Here is an 18,176-nt window from a genome sequence, read left to right as displayed (position 1 = left end):
TTAAATTATAAAAAAATTAAGTACCAAGTAGAATTGCGAAGAGAGCATCGCTATTACCACCCCTAGCGGCCACTCCGGCAGCCTCCCCCATGCCGGACAATTTGCCCTCGCGTGTTTCCAGCGCACCAAAACATTCAGGCTATCAGGCTGGTCCACCGCAACCTTGAATACATACACATTCAACCTTGTCCCCTGGCTCAGATGGCTGATTGGATCATGCCATCAAAGCAGGAACTTGCTGTTTGTTGCAGATCCTGCCGAACCCAGCTCCGGTTCATCCGTTCATGTAACAAGACTGTACGATTAGGATGATCAATAGAAAACGACGTCGCCTATAACTCAGTACCACAAGCATGAATAATCCAATGTCCACTGCCCTTACACTCCAATGGGAAAAGGACGACACTAGCCCCCAATAAGTTGATGAACCTTTGCCACGGCTACATTTTTGGAAGATACGAACGGGGCATGTGAATTAACAAGCCCAGCACAAGACACAAACAGGTGGGTACAATCGCATCATTATCTCATCTGGACTATTCCAGCGCTTATGAGTTTCTGAATCTTCTGCATAACTCCAGGGTTTTTCAGGTGCTCCTGAGCGGCCCTGGGGTTCTCCTGGAAATCAATTAGCACCTGCAAAACAGGAAATCAATTAACAACCATATATAATCAGCTTGACACCAGGATTCCAACAAAGCATGTGGATTCGATGATACCTGTCGCATGATAGGATCTGTAAGGATGTTCTGGATTTCTGGGTCTTGCATAGCTTTATTCTGCAGAAACACCAAGAGGACTGGTTAACAACACAGAATCTGAAGCAGCAGATGCAGAAAGAACACGAAAGCATATTACAACATGGTTACCTGTCTTTCTTGCAATTCGTCCTGGCTTATTTCTCCTCTGTTGGCCTTGTTGATCTGTTCAATGCACCTGCAAATGTTGCACCAAGAGAAAGGTTAAAAATGCTGGTTTGTAAGTTTATGCAAACATACACTAAACAATTAGGCTACTGGTATTGCATAGCTTCATTACCTCCTAACACCATCAAGCAGTTCCTGGTTATTAGGATCATGCTTTAGGCCAGCCTGATAGGTTTCCATGGCCTTGTCATATTCTTTCATGAAGAATTGAATTGCACCTTTCCGTGTGTACCCTTTTGTGAAGGTGGGATCTAGCTCAAGACACTTCTCTGCGTCTTTAAGACCTTCAGGCATGGCTCCTAACTTGGTGTAGCATGCAGCTCTATTGCTGTATACCTGATAAATAATAACATTTTAAGGTCAGTTACAGGCTACAGGTAGCACACGTATGAGCTGATAAAACAAAGGAATAAAGACTCAAAGAGTGACAACATATTATGGATTAAATTATTAAATAGATCAGCTATTAATTGATTAATTCAGAATCAACTAACAAGTAACTAACAATAACCTAGAATTAACAGAAAGTCAGTACAGCAACACATAGAGAGCTCATGTGCTGCAACTTGCTGCGTTCCAATTTTGCAAACACTGATGTTTATAATAAGTGTAACTTCAGTTACTACAGAGTACCCCCCCCCCCCCTCTTCTCAGTTCTGATCAGCAGCAGATGGTTACAAGTTAAAACGTTGAATCAAGGGAGTCAAACTAGGAAAGTAATGAGAGGAAGAAAATATGAATATTCAACAAGCAAGAAAAGAGTGACAGCAGCTTGCATAATCCAAATTGAAATTCAAATGTTAGGTGTTAGGTAGCTTCATAGAAGAACAAAGATCAAGCAATAAACAAGTCTCGTATCTTCTAGTCATAATTTTTAGAAGGGTGAGCCTGGTGTAGTGGTAGAGCCTACGTATCCATAAGGTCCCGGGTTCGAGCCCCAGCATGTGCACATTTGTGCGAGAAAGGCTTGGTGCTTAAAACAACCCTTCCCCAGACCCCGTGCAGTGTGGGAAAGGCTACTGCACTGGGTGCGCCCTTTTTTTCTAGTCATCATTCTTATTCTCAAAAAGCAATATTCTCCTTTCTACTCTCCCTACTCTTCAAGCCAAGCAGCATCAATCCCAAATGTTTCATTCGTTACTCTAACAAGGGCAGATAGTAATAATTAAGAGACAGAGGCAGAAAACTTACCCTAGGATCCTTCGGGTTTCTCCTAAGAGCCTCCGTGTAATGTTTTATTGCTTCTGGGTATTTTTGCTGCTTGAAGAACTCGTTACCTACAAATCAAAAGACAAATTACATAGCTATAGCAGAAAGATTTCCACCAGCAGCAGGAATTGGAGATGACATTATAATGCTTATCATACCTTTCTCTCTCTCCTCATCAGCTAACTTTGGATCATAGTACTCTTGTTGCTCCAACTCTTTCTTTGCCTTCTCAGCTTCATTTAACTTTTTAAGAGTGTCTGGATTCCGGTGCTCAGTTAGAGCCTTCTGAAAGGTCTCAATGGCGATATCAAAATCCTTAGAGCTCTTAGCAAGTTTGACTAGAGCAGTTCCTTTTCTTGTCAGTGCCCTTGAGATCATCTTGAAATCAGCACGGAGTTCTCTCCCCCTCTCCACAGCCTTATCACAGTCCTTAATGCATTCATCGTACTGCAGGTAGAAAGTAATATTAGTACATTCCTAGGATAACTTTGGTTACCAAAAGTGAGGTAAGGTGGCAAGGCTAGAGACACAAGCAAGTAACAAAATATGCAAACATATTTCATGCACAAGCCATACTGCTAAATCCTGGAAGATGTTCAAAGTTGGACTTAAGGCCTAATGCTGCACTCTTATAAGCCTAAAACAAAACTTAGCAATGTGCTCTATACAACTGCTTCTGAACTAAGCACTTTGCACAATTAGCATGCGTGCAGACAATAAAATAATTAATCATCATAATGGCCACTCATAAGTATCAGGTCAAGCATTTAATCCCTCAACAGAGCAACTAATGGTCCACTACTGATTTGCACATTGCATAACCGCGCGAATGAATGTAACAACAGTGGGAGCACAAAATCAGATCCCCAACTATGGATGAAACCAGTGAAATAGAAAAGCCTCACCTTTCCCATCTCAATGTAGACTGCTGCTCGGTTAGTCAGATAGGAAATATCCTCATCGTCAAGCTCCAAGGCTTTAGTGTAGTGCTGAATTGCGGTCTCAAAGTCCTTCTTCTTGTAAGCTGCGTTGCCTGCTTCCTTCTCCTTCTGAGCAGCTGCTTTCCTCTCCTTCCGTTCCTTTTCCTCATCAGTCAAATCCATAGGCTCTGGCTCCGGCTCCGGCTCAACCTCCCTTGCCTTCGTCTCAGGAGGAGGCGTCTGCTGCTGCTGCTGCGGCGGCGGCGGCGGGGTAGACTGTGACGGCTCGGAGGCCTCGGGTCTCTGGATCTTGATGTTAAGCATGAGGCTGAGCACCTGCATCATGCGGGGATCGGAGAGGTACATGTTGAGGCTGCTTGGGTTCCTCTGCACCTCGCGCAGCATCTGCATAAAGTCGGGCTGGTCAAGGTAGGCGCGTGTGGTGGGGTCGGCCGCGATCTTGGTCCACAGCTCGGGGCCCTGGAACATCTGGCCGATGGCGTCGGGCCCGGACGGCCCGCGGCGCGGCGGGGCGGCGGCGGCCTTCTTGGCGTCCTCGAGCCCCGCCTTGAGGCCCTCGTTGGTGGGGTCGAGCGCGAGCCCCTTCTCGTAGGCGGCGACGGCGCTGGCGGCGTCGCCGAGGCCGAGGTGCGCGGCGCCGAGCCGCGAGTAGCCCTTGGCCCAGTCGGGCTTGAGCTCGACGGTCTTCTGCGCGTCGGCGAGAGCGTCGGAGTAGCGGTGGAGCGAGGCGAGCGCGGCGGAGCGGTTGGAGTAGAGGACGTGGTTGCCCGGGGCGAGCGCGATGGCGTCCGAGAAGTGCCGCGCCGCCTCCTCGTAGCGGCCGGCGGAGAACGCCGCATTACCCTTGGCCTTCGCCTCGTCGGCCATGGCGGCAGCCCGCGCGGGGTGCGATCGGATCGAGCGAGCTCCGGAGGGTTCTCGAAGGCTTGGCGGCTGGGAGGGCGCTCGCGGAAAAGTCTGGGGGAGCCCAGTTGAGATTTTATAAAACTGGGAGGAGCTCAGCGGCGTTGGATCCCCAATTCTCAAGAGGTCTCGAAGGTTCCGCCGCCACAGAGTGGCTTAGCAGGATTAGGCCAACGGAAGAGAAGACCCGATGGAATTATACTCGGCCAAATTTACGCCTCTTGAAGCGGAAAGCGGACATATTAACGGGCCTTTTCTGAACTCTTACGAATGTTTGGGCTGTCCTTAACCCGAATGTGTTGGCTTCGCTAAGTTGATGGGCCGACTAAATGGGCTAAAGGCCGAGGTAGGCAAATATCTCGAGATCCAGCCCAAGAACGGTTGAGGATTTAGACAAAAAAAAAATTCCATGGTCCAGCCCAACCCGGCCACCCCACACTCCCTGACGCGGTGACGCCGAAGCATTGAAGCGGCTGCTGCACCTTGCAACCGCCCGCGCAAGCCGACGAGCCGCCGCACCAGCTCACGCCCCACGCGTCCGCGTTCCAGGGCGCACCGCCATGCATGGCGGCATGCGCGCGGCGCCTACTTCTCCTCCCCTCCCAAACCCCCGCGCCGCTCTCACTCTACACTCCTACTCTCCCCGCCGGCCCGCCGCTGGATTGATTAGCTGTGAGGAGGGACGCGCAAGTGGCGATGGCGGTCCGGTGGTGCGTCGCGTTGCTCGTGGTGGCGCTGGCCGCGGCGGCGGGGGCCGGCGCGGAGGAGGGGGAGTGGGACCCCGTGATTCGGATGCCTGGGGGGAAGGAGCCGGCCGCGGCGCGGGGAGGCGGGCGGCTCGACGAGGAGGCGGATGACGGCGTCGGGACGAGGTGGGCGGTGCTCGTCGCCGGCTCCTCAGGCTACGGCAACTACAGGCACCAGGTGAGCGCGGTATCCGAGGCCGTTCACTAACGTGCGCGTTGCGCGTGTGCGTTCGTTAACTTGGATTCTAAGGGCGGTGCGAGATTTTATTGCTATGCGTTTGTTCGTCAGTTCGTTGCGTGGTTCAGATTTCAGAAGGCGCTTCAGAAATTGTTCTGGAACCATGAAATTGCGATTTTAGGTGCTCAATTTGTGGGGTTCTGAGTTGAGCTAAAGGGTGCTTCGAATTAAATACTGCATCTCGGATCCTTTGTACATCTTGGGTTGGTTTAGTTGTCGGTTCAACGGAGTTGGGGGCAGAACTGCTCGTGCTCGGCCCAAAGGTTTTAGATGGGTTTAAGGATCATGTGACTGTGCGGCGAGTATTGAGTGACAACTGATGGTTCAGGGTCTAATGACACATCACCATCCAAGCCACGGTTGCCTGCTTCTTTAGGAAGTAGTCTTTGTCAAGTAGTCGTTTTCATGAAAGCAAAAATGTATAAGCAGCGATATGATTCGGAAACAGGAAGGGATATGGAATTTCGCAAATTTTGCTTCCAAATTTCTATACCAAGGTTGAAGTGTTACAAAAATTTGAGCTAAAAGTTGAAAGAACAGCTAACATATTTGCTGGCTGGTACTTGTACTTTCACACTGTGACTTTTACTGTAATTATGTGCCTACCTATTAACTGTCAGAATATGCGTACTGATTCAGCAGATGTTTCATTATTTTCACATTGTTTTGTCTCATTAGTAGCAGGAAGCAGATATCATCAACCAATTGTTTTCCATGGTGCCTTTGCTTACGGGTTGATGTGATTTTGTTGTATTGCAGGCTGATATATGCCATGCGTACCAGATACTGCAGAAGGGAGGGCTAAAAGAGGAGAACATTGTGGTGTTTATGTATGATGATGTTGCCAATAGTGCACTCAACCCAAGGCGAGGGGTTATCATCAACCATTCGGAGGGTGAAGATGTTTATGCTGGTGTGCCAAAGGTATTTGTGGATTTTTCTCAATAGTAAGATGGGACCATTGGGATCATTCTGTGGGCAAACTTACCTTTTCAACTAGTTTCTAGCTGTAGATGCGTTAACTAGGATTGTACATCATCTTTCTTGGTGGGCACAATGAAAACATTGTAGGATTCGTACATATTCTTTATGATTGTGTTGCATAGGCAATCAACATAACACAGCATAAGTTAAAGTAGTTCAAATTGCAATCGTGCGCACCGTGCACGCAGCATGCATATTCTTATAAAATTTAGACTACTGTGAAGTACTTGGATTGTAACATTTTATTCCAACCAAGCTTGAGCCTTTTTCAAACCTGGTTGAGTTAGCTTTTCAATTAAATATACAAGTGCTCTAGACAGAAACCATGGCATGAAGCCTTATTGTTTTACCATGTGTTTTAAGGTGTTCTATTTCTAGTGGTTCACCACTCTTTCTCGCTTAGCTGCGTAGGACTTGCTAGACTAGGATTCATGCATAAATATTATCTTGGTCTGTTAACATAGCTTCTAATACCAGGACTACACTGGCGACCAAGTCACCACTAAAAACTTCTATGCGGTTCTCTTGGGTGACAAAGCTGCAGTCACCGGAGGTAGCAGGAAGGTTATCGATAGCAAACCGAATGACCATATTTTTATCTATTATTCAGATCACGGGGGCCCTGGTGTTCTCGGTATGTGACATTGCTTATGCTTCTATGTTGTATCAAATAAATTTTGTAGTAATATAGATTGATGTTTGTAATTGGCAGGTATGCCCAATCTACCATATCTTTATGCTGGCGACTTCATAAAGGTGTTAAGAGAAAAACATGCTTCCAACAGCTATGCAAAAATGGTAAGATTTTTCTCATTTATTTGTTGTCAGGAAATTTGGCCTCTCTGAACACAATCATGTGGACAGGTTATATATGTCGAAGCATGTGAAAGTGGCAGTATATTTGAGGGCTTAATGCCAGAAGACCTGAATATTTATGTCACGACGGCATCCAATGCAGAAGAAAGTAGCTGGGGTACATACTGTCCAGGAATGGAACCATCGCCTCCTTCTGAGTACATTACCTGCCTTGGTGATCTTTATAGCGTCTCTTGGATGGAAGACATAGGCTCCATATAATATGGGTGCTGTCTTTGGTAGCCGTTTGGTAGCAATTAGTGTTTTAGTGGGGCAATCTTACCTGAAATTTAGTTTCATAATTTGGGAGTCACAGGCAAAGTCTATGAAGAAATACTATGGCTGTATGGCATGCTGTGCATTTGCGGTTCTAATCTATGTATGCACATAGAATCAGTACAATACTAGAATAGCTGAGTACAGTATGGAACTGGTACACTAGAATAGCTATTTTAAAAACACTGAAACTTTTCTTCGGATCAAAATATGGTACCAATTCTGGATAAATGTAGAACTCTCCATGTGTTAATTGCTTAGCCATGAAGCATATTTATGTCAGTTTGGAAGCATATTTTGTTAGTTTGGAAGTCTTGACTGGGTAGCGTGACGCATAACCGTGATATTACTTGACAGTGAGACTCACAATCTGAAGAAGGAAACAATAAAGGAACAGTATGAAGCGGTGAGTCTCAAGTTGCCTTCTAGGCATTTCATTTTCATGGATGAAACCAAACTTAGTCACAGCATCATGCACAGGTGAAGGAGCGTACTTCAGGTTCAAACAGCTATGGTGCAGGCTCTCATGTCATGGAGTATGGGGACAAGACCTTCAAGGGCGAGAAGCTTTACCTTTATCAAGGTTTCGATCCTGCAAGTGTCAACATCACAAATAAGCTACTTTGGCGAGGCCAAAAGGCTGTCGTCAACCAAAGAGATGCTGATATTCTATTCCTTTGGAAGAGGGTAAGTTCTTGTGCTATACCAGTAACTCAATAGCCTGTTCTGTTCCTTCCTGAAATATGAAAATGTACTTGTTTGTCTAGTACTCTGACAATTTGTTTGCTCCTGTTTGTTACATTGTTATTTTTTCCTCGTGCAACCAATATTTTCACAGACAAAAATAAGGGGCGTGTTTATAATTATGTATATCTTCAAATGAGTGTTGTTTAGATAGATCCTACCACTTTTCCGTGACTAAATTTGCTACTTGCATGGATTATCTGGGTAGTTCTGGACCAAGGTGACATGGTTTCGTAGCAGGGCTGTCATTTTCCGAAAGGACCGCCGCAAGAGATTCAGCAAGAGATTTGACGCAGGTTTTATGAGACGAGAAAAAGAAAAAAAAAGTGCAGTACAGAGTACCCTACGATGAAAGGCTGAAAACAACTCCTCGACTCAGCTCTTACCCAACTGACAAAACAACTAAGCCTGACAGCCTGTCATATTGTTTTTGTGTTTATTTTTTGTGGACACGCTGCATTAGGATCTTTTTACACGGTGGATTTTTCGTCTATTGGTATTCTGTTAGCAGTCGGTACGGTGGTTCACATCATGCCACCGGTGAATGATTACAGTTTTTTGCTTTGGTTTCAGTATGAGCTGTTACATGAAAAATCTAGAGAGAAGCTGGAGGTTCTGAGGGAGATCACTGGGACTGTAACGCATAGGAAGCATCTCGACAGCAGCATTGATTTCATCGGAAAGCTTCTCTTTGGGGTTGAAAATGGGCCTTCCACGCTTGGAGCCGTTAGAGCTCCTGGCCAGCCACTCGTTGATGATTGGGACTGTTTGAAGCGAATGGTAAGTTAAGAGACTCTTCTTAGACTCGAATCGTCCTCGTTTTTATATGAGAGCTATCTTGGCTGTCGTTGCTTGCTCTGAAGTGCACTAACTCGTTCTGACGAGAGCTTCTACAGGTACGGATCTTCGAATCCCACTGTGGGTCGCTCACTCAGTACGGTATGAAGCACATGCGGGCCTTCGCGAACATTTGCAACAGTGGCACTCCTGCCACCGCGGTGAAGCAAGCGAGCATCAGTGCTTGCGGCAGCTACAACTCTGCGAGATGGAGCCCGTTGGTCCAGGGTTACAGCGCTTGATGATCTTCTACAGGTTATGGGAAGCAATGCGTCAAGGACTATTACTGCTTACCTTGCTTAGTCTGCCCAGGCCCAACTTACATGGATGTCTATAATACGTATGTGTATCAGTGTATGTAGGACTAGTTCGTCTGTAAAGCGCTGCAAAACCTACCTTATTTTGTCTATGCCATAAGTTGTAGTGTCTAATGATGTGTGTCTGTATTTTTTGTCAGTGCGACAGTGAGAATATAAGAAGTGGACGGATGAATGCTGTTGCAACTTGCAAGGCTGAAATCCACAGGCCAGGTTTAAGATTAAAAAAAAAACAGAACATAACCGCTGTCCAAACAATTTGAAGAATCTAGGATGTTGAATAATCCATGTCACCGACCGACAAAATGCGTGGTGGCTAGCTACGAGCTCCATGGCTCCAAGCAGACGAGTGGTGCACGGTCCTCTCTGCTGTGTGGCCGGGTTAGCTAGTCTGCCCATCTGCTCATATCTTGGCTCAAGCAGAACCAGAGCAAGGCAAGAAGAGCCAGTTGAATCAAGAGAGGGCTCAACTACAAGTTTTTCTGAGGAAGGAGATGAACACCACGAGGAGCGCTAAACCAGCCATGATACCGATTATTATCGCCACGGTCCTCCCAACGTCATCTCCCGAATTATCTGTCACCAAACAGAAGCGAAAATGTAGTAGCATATCATAGCAAAAGGAAACTGGACTAGCGCATAACTGCGTACAAATTAAGCGGAACATATCAGTGAAGTGCGCTCTTTGTTTACGCTGCTCCACGGGCCTCTACCAACCCATCAAGAAAGCATTTGCTCCCCTTAGAAAAATCCTCGTTAATATCAATACGTATGGATCATATGGGTTCTGTGTTAGTTCTCTTTAATTAATGCAACTGCGATAGTACTTCCTAAAATAAAAGGAACTGCCTGCCTCCAACCTTACAAATTTGGAGTTTGTATTCGTTAGCAAAACACCCACCAAGCTACGGGATAATACCAGTTACTCCCTCCGTTCCAAATTGTAGGTCATTTTGGCAAATATAGATATATAGATTTTGTTATGTATCTAGATAAATACTATATCTAAATATGGTAAAAATTATGTATCTAGGTTTACCAAAACAACCTACAGTTCCACAATTTGGAACAGAGGGAGTATTGTTGGGTATCACAATTAGGGACACCCTAATCGGGGTACTAAGACCGCTTTTAAAAACACAAACACCTGTTAAGTCAACTAGGCCCACGGCCTCCTTCCAATCTAGAAGAAAGGAAAGGACTCAATGAAGCCCAGCACGCGGCCCATTCACATCCCCCTCGAACCCGCGGAACGATCTCCGCCTCGCTCGAGGGTCCCTCTCGGGCCCGCTGGACAATCTCCGCCTCGCTCGAGGGTAGCGGATCTACCCTCGAGCGGGTGACTCATTTTCGGCCTCGCTCGAGGGCTCCCTTCGGGACCCTCGATCACGCAACGCACCTCTGCCTCGCTCGAGGGTAGCGGATCTACCCTCGAGCGGTGACTCATCTCCGTCTCGCTCGAGGCCGTCTCTCAGCACAAGGGACAAACGGCCCCGCCGCCCAACCGCTCGCCGTACGAAGGCATTGAAAGCCAGCCACTCTGCCACGGCTCAAAGGACAGGCGGCGTCAGGCCACCACTCCCACAGTGGATGTGACCGGGGTCCCATCCGCTGACTTCGGTCACCGCTCCGCCATCCAGAAGGCTGTAGCGGCACTGTGGGACATGCAACGCGAGACAAGACGGGCCCGGCACGGCCCCCGTTCCTGTTCTGCCGACACCGACCATCCGGACTCACCTCCCACTGGGGAAGGGGTCCGGTAACGTCACGTGTCCTCCCAAACGGAGCGCTCAGCGTACACGGACGGGCCCCGGACCTCCCCTTTTTAGGAGCCCGGGACCTCCACGTGTCCCCCGGACCTTCTAGTGTGCACGACCGCACTCCGACCAGGGGATCCGGGGCCGTCCCGCGCCATTTCTACCGCCAGGACACTACCGGACAACCGGCGTCATCTTCGCTGTACCAAGGACGAAATCCGGACGACAGCGACACACGCCGCCTTCCCACAGTGTACTTCCTACAGTGTCCGACCACTGTACTCCGCGATTCAGGGGAGGACGGCGACTTCCATGCCCCACTCATGTACGCCGCCCCTCCTTGTGACTATAAAAGGAGGAGGCGGGCTCCCCTTAGCTGGGGCTGGACTCTGGCTGCTGCTGGCTGGTTAGGCTCTCTCTGGACTCTAGTCTGCTTGGTCTCTCTGGCTTCTCTCTTCAAGAGGACGTTCAGGGACTACTGAGCACTCATCTCAACTGACTCCACTCCTAACTGAGACTTGGGAGCTTCTCTCCCTCTCTCGCCTTGCTTGTACCCTTACTACAAGCACTCCGGGTGCAAGATAATACAGTGCCCTCGCACACCCCCTTTGCTGGACGTACGGCCCCGCGGCCGGAACCAGGATAAACCGTGTGTTACTGTGTTGTCTCTTGCATCATCATCTGGGACGAGGAAACATGCACCATTTACTAGTTGGGATCCGGGCTCCCGGGTCGGGACACCGACAAGTATCAACCTTGATCTGCGGCCCATCATTTTCTTTTCTGATGATGTTGCTATCTTCCTATTTCTTTTAAAAAATATAGATAAATCGGTTTCAGTATTTCAACTAAGCTAAGATTTTCCTGGCCTCTGCATCAGGAGAATGCACGCAGTCAAAACTAACATCTGGATAGGTCTAAAATGGCAGGTCAAAACATATAAAAGACTCGCAAGTGCCAGCTAAGCTAAGCTAATCAAGCTCGGGAGTAGTGGCACTACAGTGTGCTTGCTTGTAACATCGACCAAAAGGCCGCAAAGTTTATGTCCTGGGCACATATTCTCCCTGTCCTCTTTAGCAGCTTTGGAAGTTTACCAGTTCGGAATCTATTCTCGGTTCCTTATCGCCTCACTCACACTAGTTGCTGCCAGCGACTAATGCGCACGCCTATTGGACCCCCTGCTCTCGTTCTAATAATTTTAAGATCTGGACTTTTGACGTCAAACATGTTTCAGTCCTACAGATTCGAGTTCGTGCGCCTCCAAATTTAGTAATCAAAGAACGTGAAAATAGCATCTTTTGTGTTAAAAACAGTAAAAGAATAATGTTAAAATCGCCAAACTTTGTCCTTTTCAGCTTATATAGAAAATGTAGTGTAGTTTGTCTCTTCCATTTTTTCACACTCGGTGGTTGCTGGTTAGTAACAGTGTGATCACCGCATTTTCCATCCACGTACCTTGGGACTATCGGTAGTTGTTGCTGTTGGCCCAGTACCTCACGGAGCACTGCACCAGGTACACGTCGGCGGCGAGCGCGGCGCCGCACGTGCCCCCAAGCTGCGCCACCGCCTGCGCCATGCACGCGGCGCATTGGCTCGCCGGGATGCCGCCGAGGCACTGCGCGACGCCGCGCACGGGCCCCGGCGCGCTCACCTTGTACGCGCCCGAGGAGGCCGCGGCCGTGGTGGCCTCCTCCACGCCCCGCTGCAGCTCCGCCAGGACGGCGCCGCGGGCGCTCAGGAACCCGGCGTCGCCGCTCGTGCCGGCGCTGCACCGGAGGTACGCCACGGAGGTGTCGGCGGCGCGGCCGACGAGGCTGCGGGCGCCGTACCGCACGAGGCACCCGTCCGACTGCAGCGACGCCGCGCGCGCGTTGGCGCACGCGGCGCCGAGGTGCGCCACCGTGTCGCGCACGCACGACACGCACTCGCCGGGGCGCAGGCCGCCGCGGCACTGGTACATGCCGTAGGCGGCCGACGACGCCGCGCCAGCGCCATCGGCCGCGGCGTCCACTACTGCCTCTGCCTCCTCCCGTCCGGCGCCAGAGGTGAAGCTGTTGTAGGTGGCGCCGGAGGACGCGGCGGAAGCCATGGAGGCGAGGAGGGAGTTGAGGTTGCTCTCGAAGGCCGTGTTGGGCGCGTACCTGGACGGCGAGCACCCGGCATGCACGAACGTGCCCGGCGCGGCGTTGGCCGCCGGCGCGACGCCGACGTGGAGGAGGAGAAGGAGGACTGCCGCGAGGCAGCTGATCATCGGATGCATGGGTGGAAGCTGCTTGTTCTTGGACAACACTACCAGGGCAAGGCTAGGACATGCGAACTCGTTCGAGCTTTTGATTCGGTTCTCGATTGCTGCAGCGTACGTACGTGTGGGCTTCTACGGCGAGCTCTTTCTCTGGAAGTTTGTGCGGCTCACGGCGTGCTCTGGCTGTCTGGGTGTACATAGATCGTCGATCTGAAAACGGTTGGTGCAGTGGTGCTCGCATCAGAGATTCTTACACACCGTCACGACGAAAAACAACTCCATCTACTGGGGCGCGGCGAGCTGGTGGGCGCGGCGCGCTCGTGGCCTCGTGGGTGTGGCAACTTTGGTGTGAGCCAGTAGGCAAGCCAGAGCAAGCGAGCAGCAGTTGCTGCGGTTTTGACGAGTTTGCGGACAGACGCCACCATGTCCTGATCAAGGAGGAGCGTTGAGTAGCTTATGGGCTATGCAGAGACATTTGTTGTATGTGGGATTAACAGGCCTGGCCTACTACTGATCATAAGCGAATAAGACTCTGGTCCGTATTTGGGGACACTTGTACGTGGGCCTAACGGGCTTGCTGATAGGTGAAGACTCTGCTGGGCTGGGCTGGACTTTGGCGCATCAACTGCTCAAAAATGGCGTTGGTAACGTTGCTGCTGATCCACTGTACATTCAGCGTTTACACGTATCAGATGACAGCAAGGCGCTGCAACTGATTCAGTGCTAAAATGTCTCCGTAGCCAATCGATGCACCTATCAGATTTTCTTTTGGGTAAATAAGCACCTATCAGATTCAATGCTGAAAATGTTCCCATCCGTCAACGAGCAGCGCAGGATTTGGCCCTGTAGTTGCCAGCTTCAATTTGCTTCTCGCTAACCGCATGGCCATGTGAGAGCAAGAAGCTAGGATATTCCTCCTGATCACCAATCACCATGTTGGGAGTGCACTACTACGAGCCACTGCAACAGAGCAGGTTTGCTGGCGTTCCCAGCTCAATCTACGCTCATTCTGTGAGGAATTCCTGCCCAATCAATTTCCTAGCCTGAAGTTCCCATGAGGCCAGCCTCTCATGCCATTTTGTTCGCCTCCGTTCAGGTTAGGACTTGGACGCATGTGTGGATCGCTACTCTGATTGTATGCACTGACTATGTAGCCGTAGGAGCAGCTGGGTCGATGAAAAATTGGAGCATGCTTAGTTTAAAGAATGTATTGATCTGGATGATGAAACCGTGAACGAAGAAAGGATCAAGACAGAAACAGCTGGGGTAACAGTAATATCCTGGATGCAGCTAATACGCAGGCTAGTTACATGTCGACAGCCAAGTCAAGAAGCGTGGTTGCTCAATCTGCTTCGAGGCACTAATCCTACGTCCTCGCTGCATGACTTGCAGAGGTGCAGGTGTGAGCAGAGTTGGCTTCACCAGTTCTCGGCGAAATGGAAAGGAAACTGAAAATGACCGTTGTCCTACCTCTTCAATTAGCCGATCTTGTTAGGACCATGTGCCCTATCTTACTCCATAAATTACAAATATCAGCCTACCATAAATGCCGGCAAATGAGCTAGCCACTCGTTGTAACTGTGGACAGAGTTCCAGATTCCTGAAGAATCTTCCTTCCCCTGTTCCGTTCTGAAACAAGAGCAAGTGACGCCGCTGGAAAGTTGCTCCATGATTCTCAAACAGTCCGCTCACCCTTCGCCACACAACTAGAGATCTGCCAAGCCCCAGCCGTGTAGTACGATATTTTCCCACTGTCGCAACCGTCGCGCTCGATCACTCGCTTTCCCCGTACCTCTCACGGCAATTCGAACAGTCCAACGAAGTACACAAGTACCACGATCCAGGCGGAGCGAGCGAACTTCACCTGAGCGACGAGTGCCAGTAGCCTACCGCTAGCTGCTAGTAAAAGAGAAGCAGCAGTTGGAATTTGGAAACCCTCTGGCGGCCTCTGTGGACGGTATGCGACGCTACTCCGCTCCGTTCATCCAGCATCCCTTCGCTGCGGTCCAAGTAGAAGATAGGTGACACCTTAGCCGCCGCCGGCACGGCGGCACCCCAGCCTCCTCCTCCTCCGGTTGCGTTGCGTCGTCGTGGAGCCCCCGCGGCCACGGGGGGAATAGGAATGGCGCACGGCGAAGTCAGCTTCGGTGGAAACTAGCGAGAGCCACAAAAAGGACCCCCCGGTGTCTCCTTCATTCATTCATTCGTTCAGAGATGGACAAGGCATGCTTGATTGATTGCATTGCATGCCCCACTTGGGAGTTTTCAGTCTTGGCATTCCAAGATGTGCAGACGCCACGCCAGACAGTGAAGAACTAGCTAATCGGAGAACCCGTCCTAGTTCAATGCAACACGCACCGGCGATACCCGGAAATACTCTAGCTAGGATGGATTATGGATGGGGCCATCTCACCTGAACCTCAGCTCTAACAGCTCTCTCCAACATCTTTTTATATTTGGGCCCATGGCATGGTATGATCGCTTTGCTTGCTTGGATCGCACCGTGGAGTGGAGGACTACGGATACCAACCCCTCCCATATACAAGAGGAAAGAAACACGACGGTGATCGCATACCGGGGTGCAGCATCAGACAAAGGTCGCGAACTGTTTTAGCTAAGCCTTTGAAGGGACAGGCGATCCGCCGAGGTTGCTTGCAATACATTCCGACCGGTTGTACGGACGACTCGAGTCATACTACTGATCTCGTCAGCTTCCCTTTAGGCTGAGCATTGCCTGCAGAGAAGAGTTTCTGATTTTGGGGACAGTAGAGAACAGCAGGTCTCTAGCTGATTGAACACCGGGGCAGGGCAGCAGCTGAATAGCAACAAGATAATATCATGGGCTCCAGATGTTTGTTCCCTTCTCAGTGCAAACTAACATCGCTTCAACATATTATGTAAATAAAGAAAAGAAATTAGAGCTGGAGGTGTGGGTTAATTAGCTCCAACAAGCAAGAGAACGAATCACCAGACCACACACCCGTACAAATTTGATGCTTTCTAACATGGACTTGCAAGTTGGGGGGGAATCAGGACATGTTTTTGCATGCTGACCCTAACTGCAGCTACTAAATAATACTCCTTTGTTCATCTCTCAGACTAGCTATGCCCAGGGTTAACCAAACCGGTTTGGGCTGGTACCAAACCGGCCCAAATTCAAAATTCAAATTTGAATTCAAAAAATAAAAATTTCCAAAAAAAAATTCTAAAAATACTTCAAGGTGCGACGAATCTAATGGTGTCAAATTTTCTCAAAAATTCATTCATTTAGTATAGTTTGCGGGAATTTGAAGTTAAACAAAAAAACGTGCATACAAAAGTATACAAATACAATGTAAAAATAGTACAAAAGAGAGTTGGAGGGTTTATTTAGGCTAAAATATATTATACAAATATTTATTTAGTATACTTTGCGGGCATTTAAATTTAAACCAAAAAAGAAAAAAATTTGAATTTGGCCGATTACCAGTCAAACCGACTGGTAAGCCGGTCGAAACCGGTTGAACATGTGATTTTGAATTTGACCGGTTTCTACCGATTTCCGGTCAAATCGGTCCGGTAAACCGCTACCGGACCGCACCGGTTTGACCGGACCGGTCGGTAACGTAAACCCTGGCTATGCCTCCTCGCATCCCATGCACATGCTCAATCCACACAAGGAACCGGGGCGTCGCTCGGGGCGCAAGGAACCAAAAAAAAAGTCAAAACTAATTTGAGAAGAAGAAGAAGAAAAAATAGCAGAAGGATCCGATCCATGATCCCCATGGGCTGGATCGGGATCCTCCTCTCCGGAGGGGCATGTGTGTATGTACACCGGCCACTGGGGCGGCCACGTGCTGCTGCTACTGCTACCATCAGCAGGGAACCTTCTTCCCGCCGCCGCCCGCGGCGGCCGCGGCGGCGCGCTCGAACCGCGAGGCCGCGCACGGGATGGTGATCCCGCCGGGGTGCTCGAAGCCGAACTCCTCCTCGGCCTCGCGCAGCAGCTCCCCGAACAGCGGGTGGTTGAAGTACACCACGGGGACCACGTACCGCATCGACTCCCCGCCGGGCTCGGCGCCGCCCACGTACACCGCCACCTGCCCCTTGGGCGTGGTGGCCTCCGCCGCGTCCTCCAGCAGCCGCTCCGCCCCGCCGCCGCGCCGGCGCAGGAGCCTCATCCGCCGCGCCAGCGACCGCCCCCACGTCAGCACCCGCGGCGAGGAGGCGTACTCGTCGTCGCGCGCCCCCGCCACGAACTGCTGCTGGTGCTTCTTGGTGGCGCACGCCGCGGGCGCCGCCAGCAGGGGCGACCTGCCGCCGTCGCTGCCCCCGCCTCCTCCCCGGCACGGCCGCAGGCGGAGGTACCCGCGGCCGCGCCGGCGCCGGCGGTGGCAGAGCGCCCAGCGCCAGACGCTCAGCAGCTTCCGGCCGAGCCGGAACCCACCGCGCCGCCTCGTCGGCATCCCACCGCTAGCTAGCTAGCTAGAGCTAAGAAAAGAGAGCGCACTCGCGCAAAGGCCGGCTCCCCGCTTTGCTGCCTGCTTTGCTCGTGCCGTTGCGTTACGACGAGTGGAAGCGACGTCCTGAATCCTGATGGCTAATGGCAAGGGAGCGCGACAGCGCGGGTTGTCTTATAGGGAAGGAGGAGAGGGAGAGGAGCCCGCGGCCTGGCCGCCTGAGAGCGTGTGGGCGCGACGCGGGCGGCGCCGGGGCCGCGTGGGGCGCGCGACGCGAGCCGACTGCTCTGCGCTCTCGGCCCGGGCCCGTGCGGGATTTCGATCGGTCCGGGCGTGATTCCAGCGGGGTTTTGGGCGGAACATGGCGAGATTCGCCTCGAGGTGGCGACCTCCGGGGGCTCCCCCGCCGGCGGCCGGTCCCGGTTGGTGGTTTTGGACGGTGGGATGCGCACGGCGCGCACACCGCGTGCTACCAAGCCGGACGGCTCAACCTCAGTCGGTTGGGTGTTTTTTTTTATCTCGCCAGGGTAAATCAGCAATGCTAACGTGTTCCAATGAGCATTTGCCAAATTTCATGCGTACTTAAAGAAATTCTGATTTTTTTAGGGTCACGGGGGGAGAGAATCCCCACTTAAATTTCATTAATGGACTTTGGGTAGGTCAAAATATTACAAGATTTTCAGCAATAAAAATGGAGGAAAAAATACACCCGGACATCAGTGACATATACACTTTCAGAAGATACGGTACAAGCTGGAGAAC

General features: G+C 50.5%; 4 protein-coding genes across 5 annotated transcripts; 1 reads left to right on the top strand and 3 right to left on the bottom strand.

The window, feature by feature from the left end:
• Positions 1-303: 303 nt before the first annotated feature.
• Positions 304-4,145, bottom strand: LOC120656617 (hsp70-Hsp90 organizing protein). Its single transcript, XM_039934775.1, has 7 exons — positions 3,041-4,145; positions 2,294-2,582; positions 2,118-2,203; positions 1,039-1,262; positions 870-936; positions 720-779; positions 304-636 (listed from the first exon to the last, which is right to left on the bottom strand). Exons 1-7 carry the CDS (start codon positions 3,941-3,943, stop codon positions 523-525), a joined length of 1,743 nt encoding a protein of 580 aa, XP_039790709.1. The 5' UTR covers positions 3,944-4,145; the 3' UTR covers positions 304-522.
• A 267-nt stretch (positions 4,146-4,412) lies between these two features.
• On the top strand, positions 4,413-9,151 carry LOC120656618 (vacuolar-processing enzyme beta-isozyme 1-like). 2 transcript variants are annotated; one of them, XM_039934778.1, is made up of 9 exons: positions 4,413-4,903; positions 5,723-5,887; positions 6,425-6,581; positions 6,660-6,745; positions 6,812-6,960; positions 7,436-7,484; positions 7,559-7,765; positions 8,396-8,602; positions 8,719-9,151. In XM_039934778.1, exons 1-9 carry the CDS (start codon positions 4,676-4,678, stop codon positions 8,899-8,901), a joined length of 1,431 nt encoding a protein of 476 aa, XP_039790712.1. In that variant the 5' UTR covers positions 4,413-4,675; the 3' UTR covers positions 8,902-9,151. The 2 variants fall into 2 exon arrangements, with proteins under 2 accessions (XP_039790712.1, XP_039790711.1); XM_039934777.1 differs by having other exon boundaries at positions 6,812-7,009; positions 7,434-7,484.
• A 12-nt stretch (positions 9,152-9,163) lies between these two features.
• On the bottom strand, positions 9,164-13,281 carry LOC120656619 (plasmodesmata-located protein 8-like). The gene is made up of 2 exons (XM_039934779.1): positions 12,189-13,281; positions 9,164-9,552 (listed from the first exon to the last, which is right to left on the bottom strand). The coding sequence occupies exon 1, from the start codon at positions 12,991-12,993 to the stop codon at positions 12,196-12,198; it is 798 nt and encodes a 265-aa protein (XP_039790713.1). The 5' UTR covers positions 12,994-13,281; the 3' UTR covers positions 9,164-9,552; positions 12,189-12,195.
• Positions 13,282-16,428: 3,147 nt separating this feature from the next.
• LOC120656616 (auxin-responsive protein SAUR36-like) lies at positions 16,429-17,628 on the bottom strand. Its single transcript, XM_039934774.1, has one exon. It carries the CDS (start codon positions 17,418-17,420, stop codon positions 16,830-16,832), a length of 591 nt encoding a protein of 196 aa, XP_039790708.1. The 5' UTR covers positions 17,421-17,628; the 3' UTR covers positions 16,429-16,829.
• Between the last annotated feature and the right edge of the window lie 548 nt (positions 17,629-18,176).

Source organism: Panicum virgatum, chromosome 1N, assembly GCF_016808335.1.
Source record: "Panicum virgatum strain AP13 chromosome 1N, P.virgatum_v5, whole genome shotgun sequence".
Taxonomy (NCBI): Eukaryota; Viridiplantae; Streptophyta; class Magnoliopsida; order Poales; family Poaceae; genus Panicum; species Panicum virgatum.
Note: the sequence above shows the minus strand (reverse complement) of the source record. Positions and strands in the feature narration are given on the sequence as shown.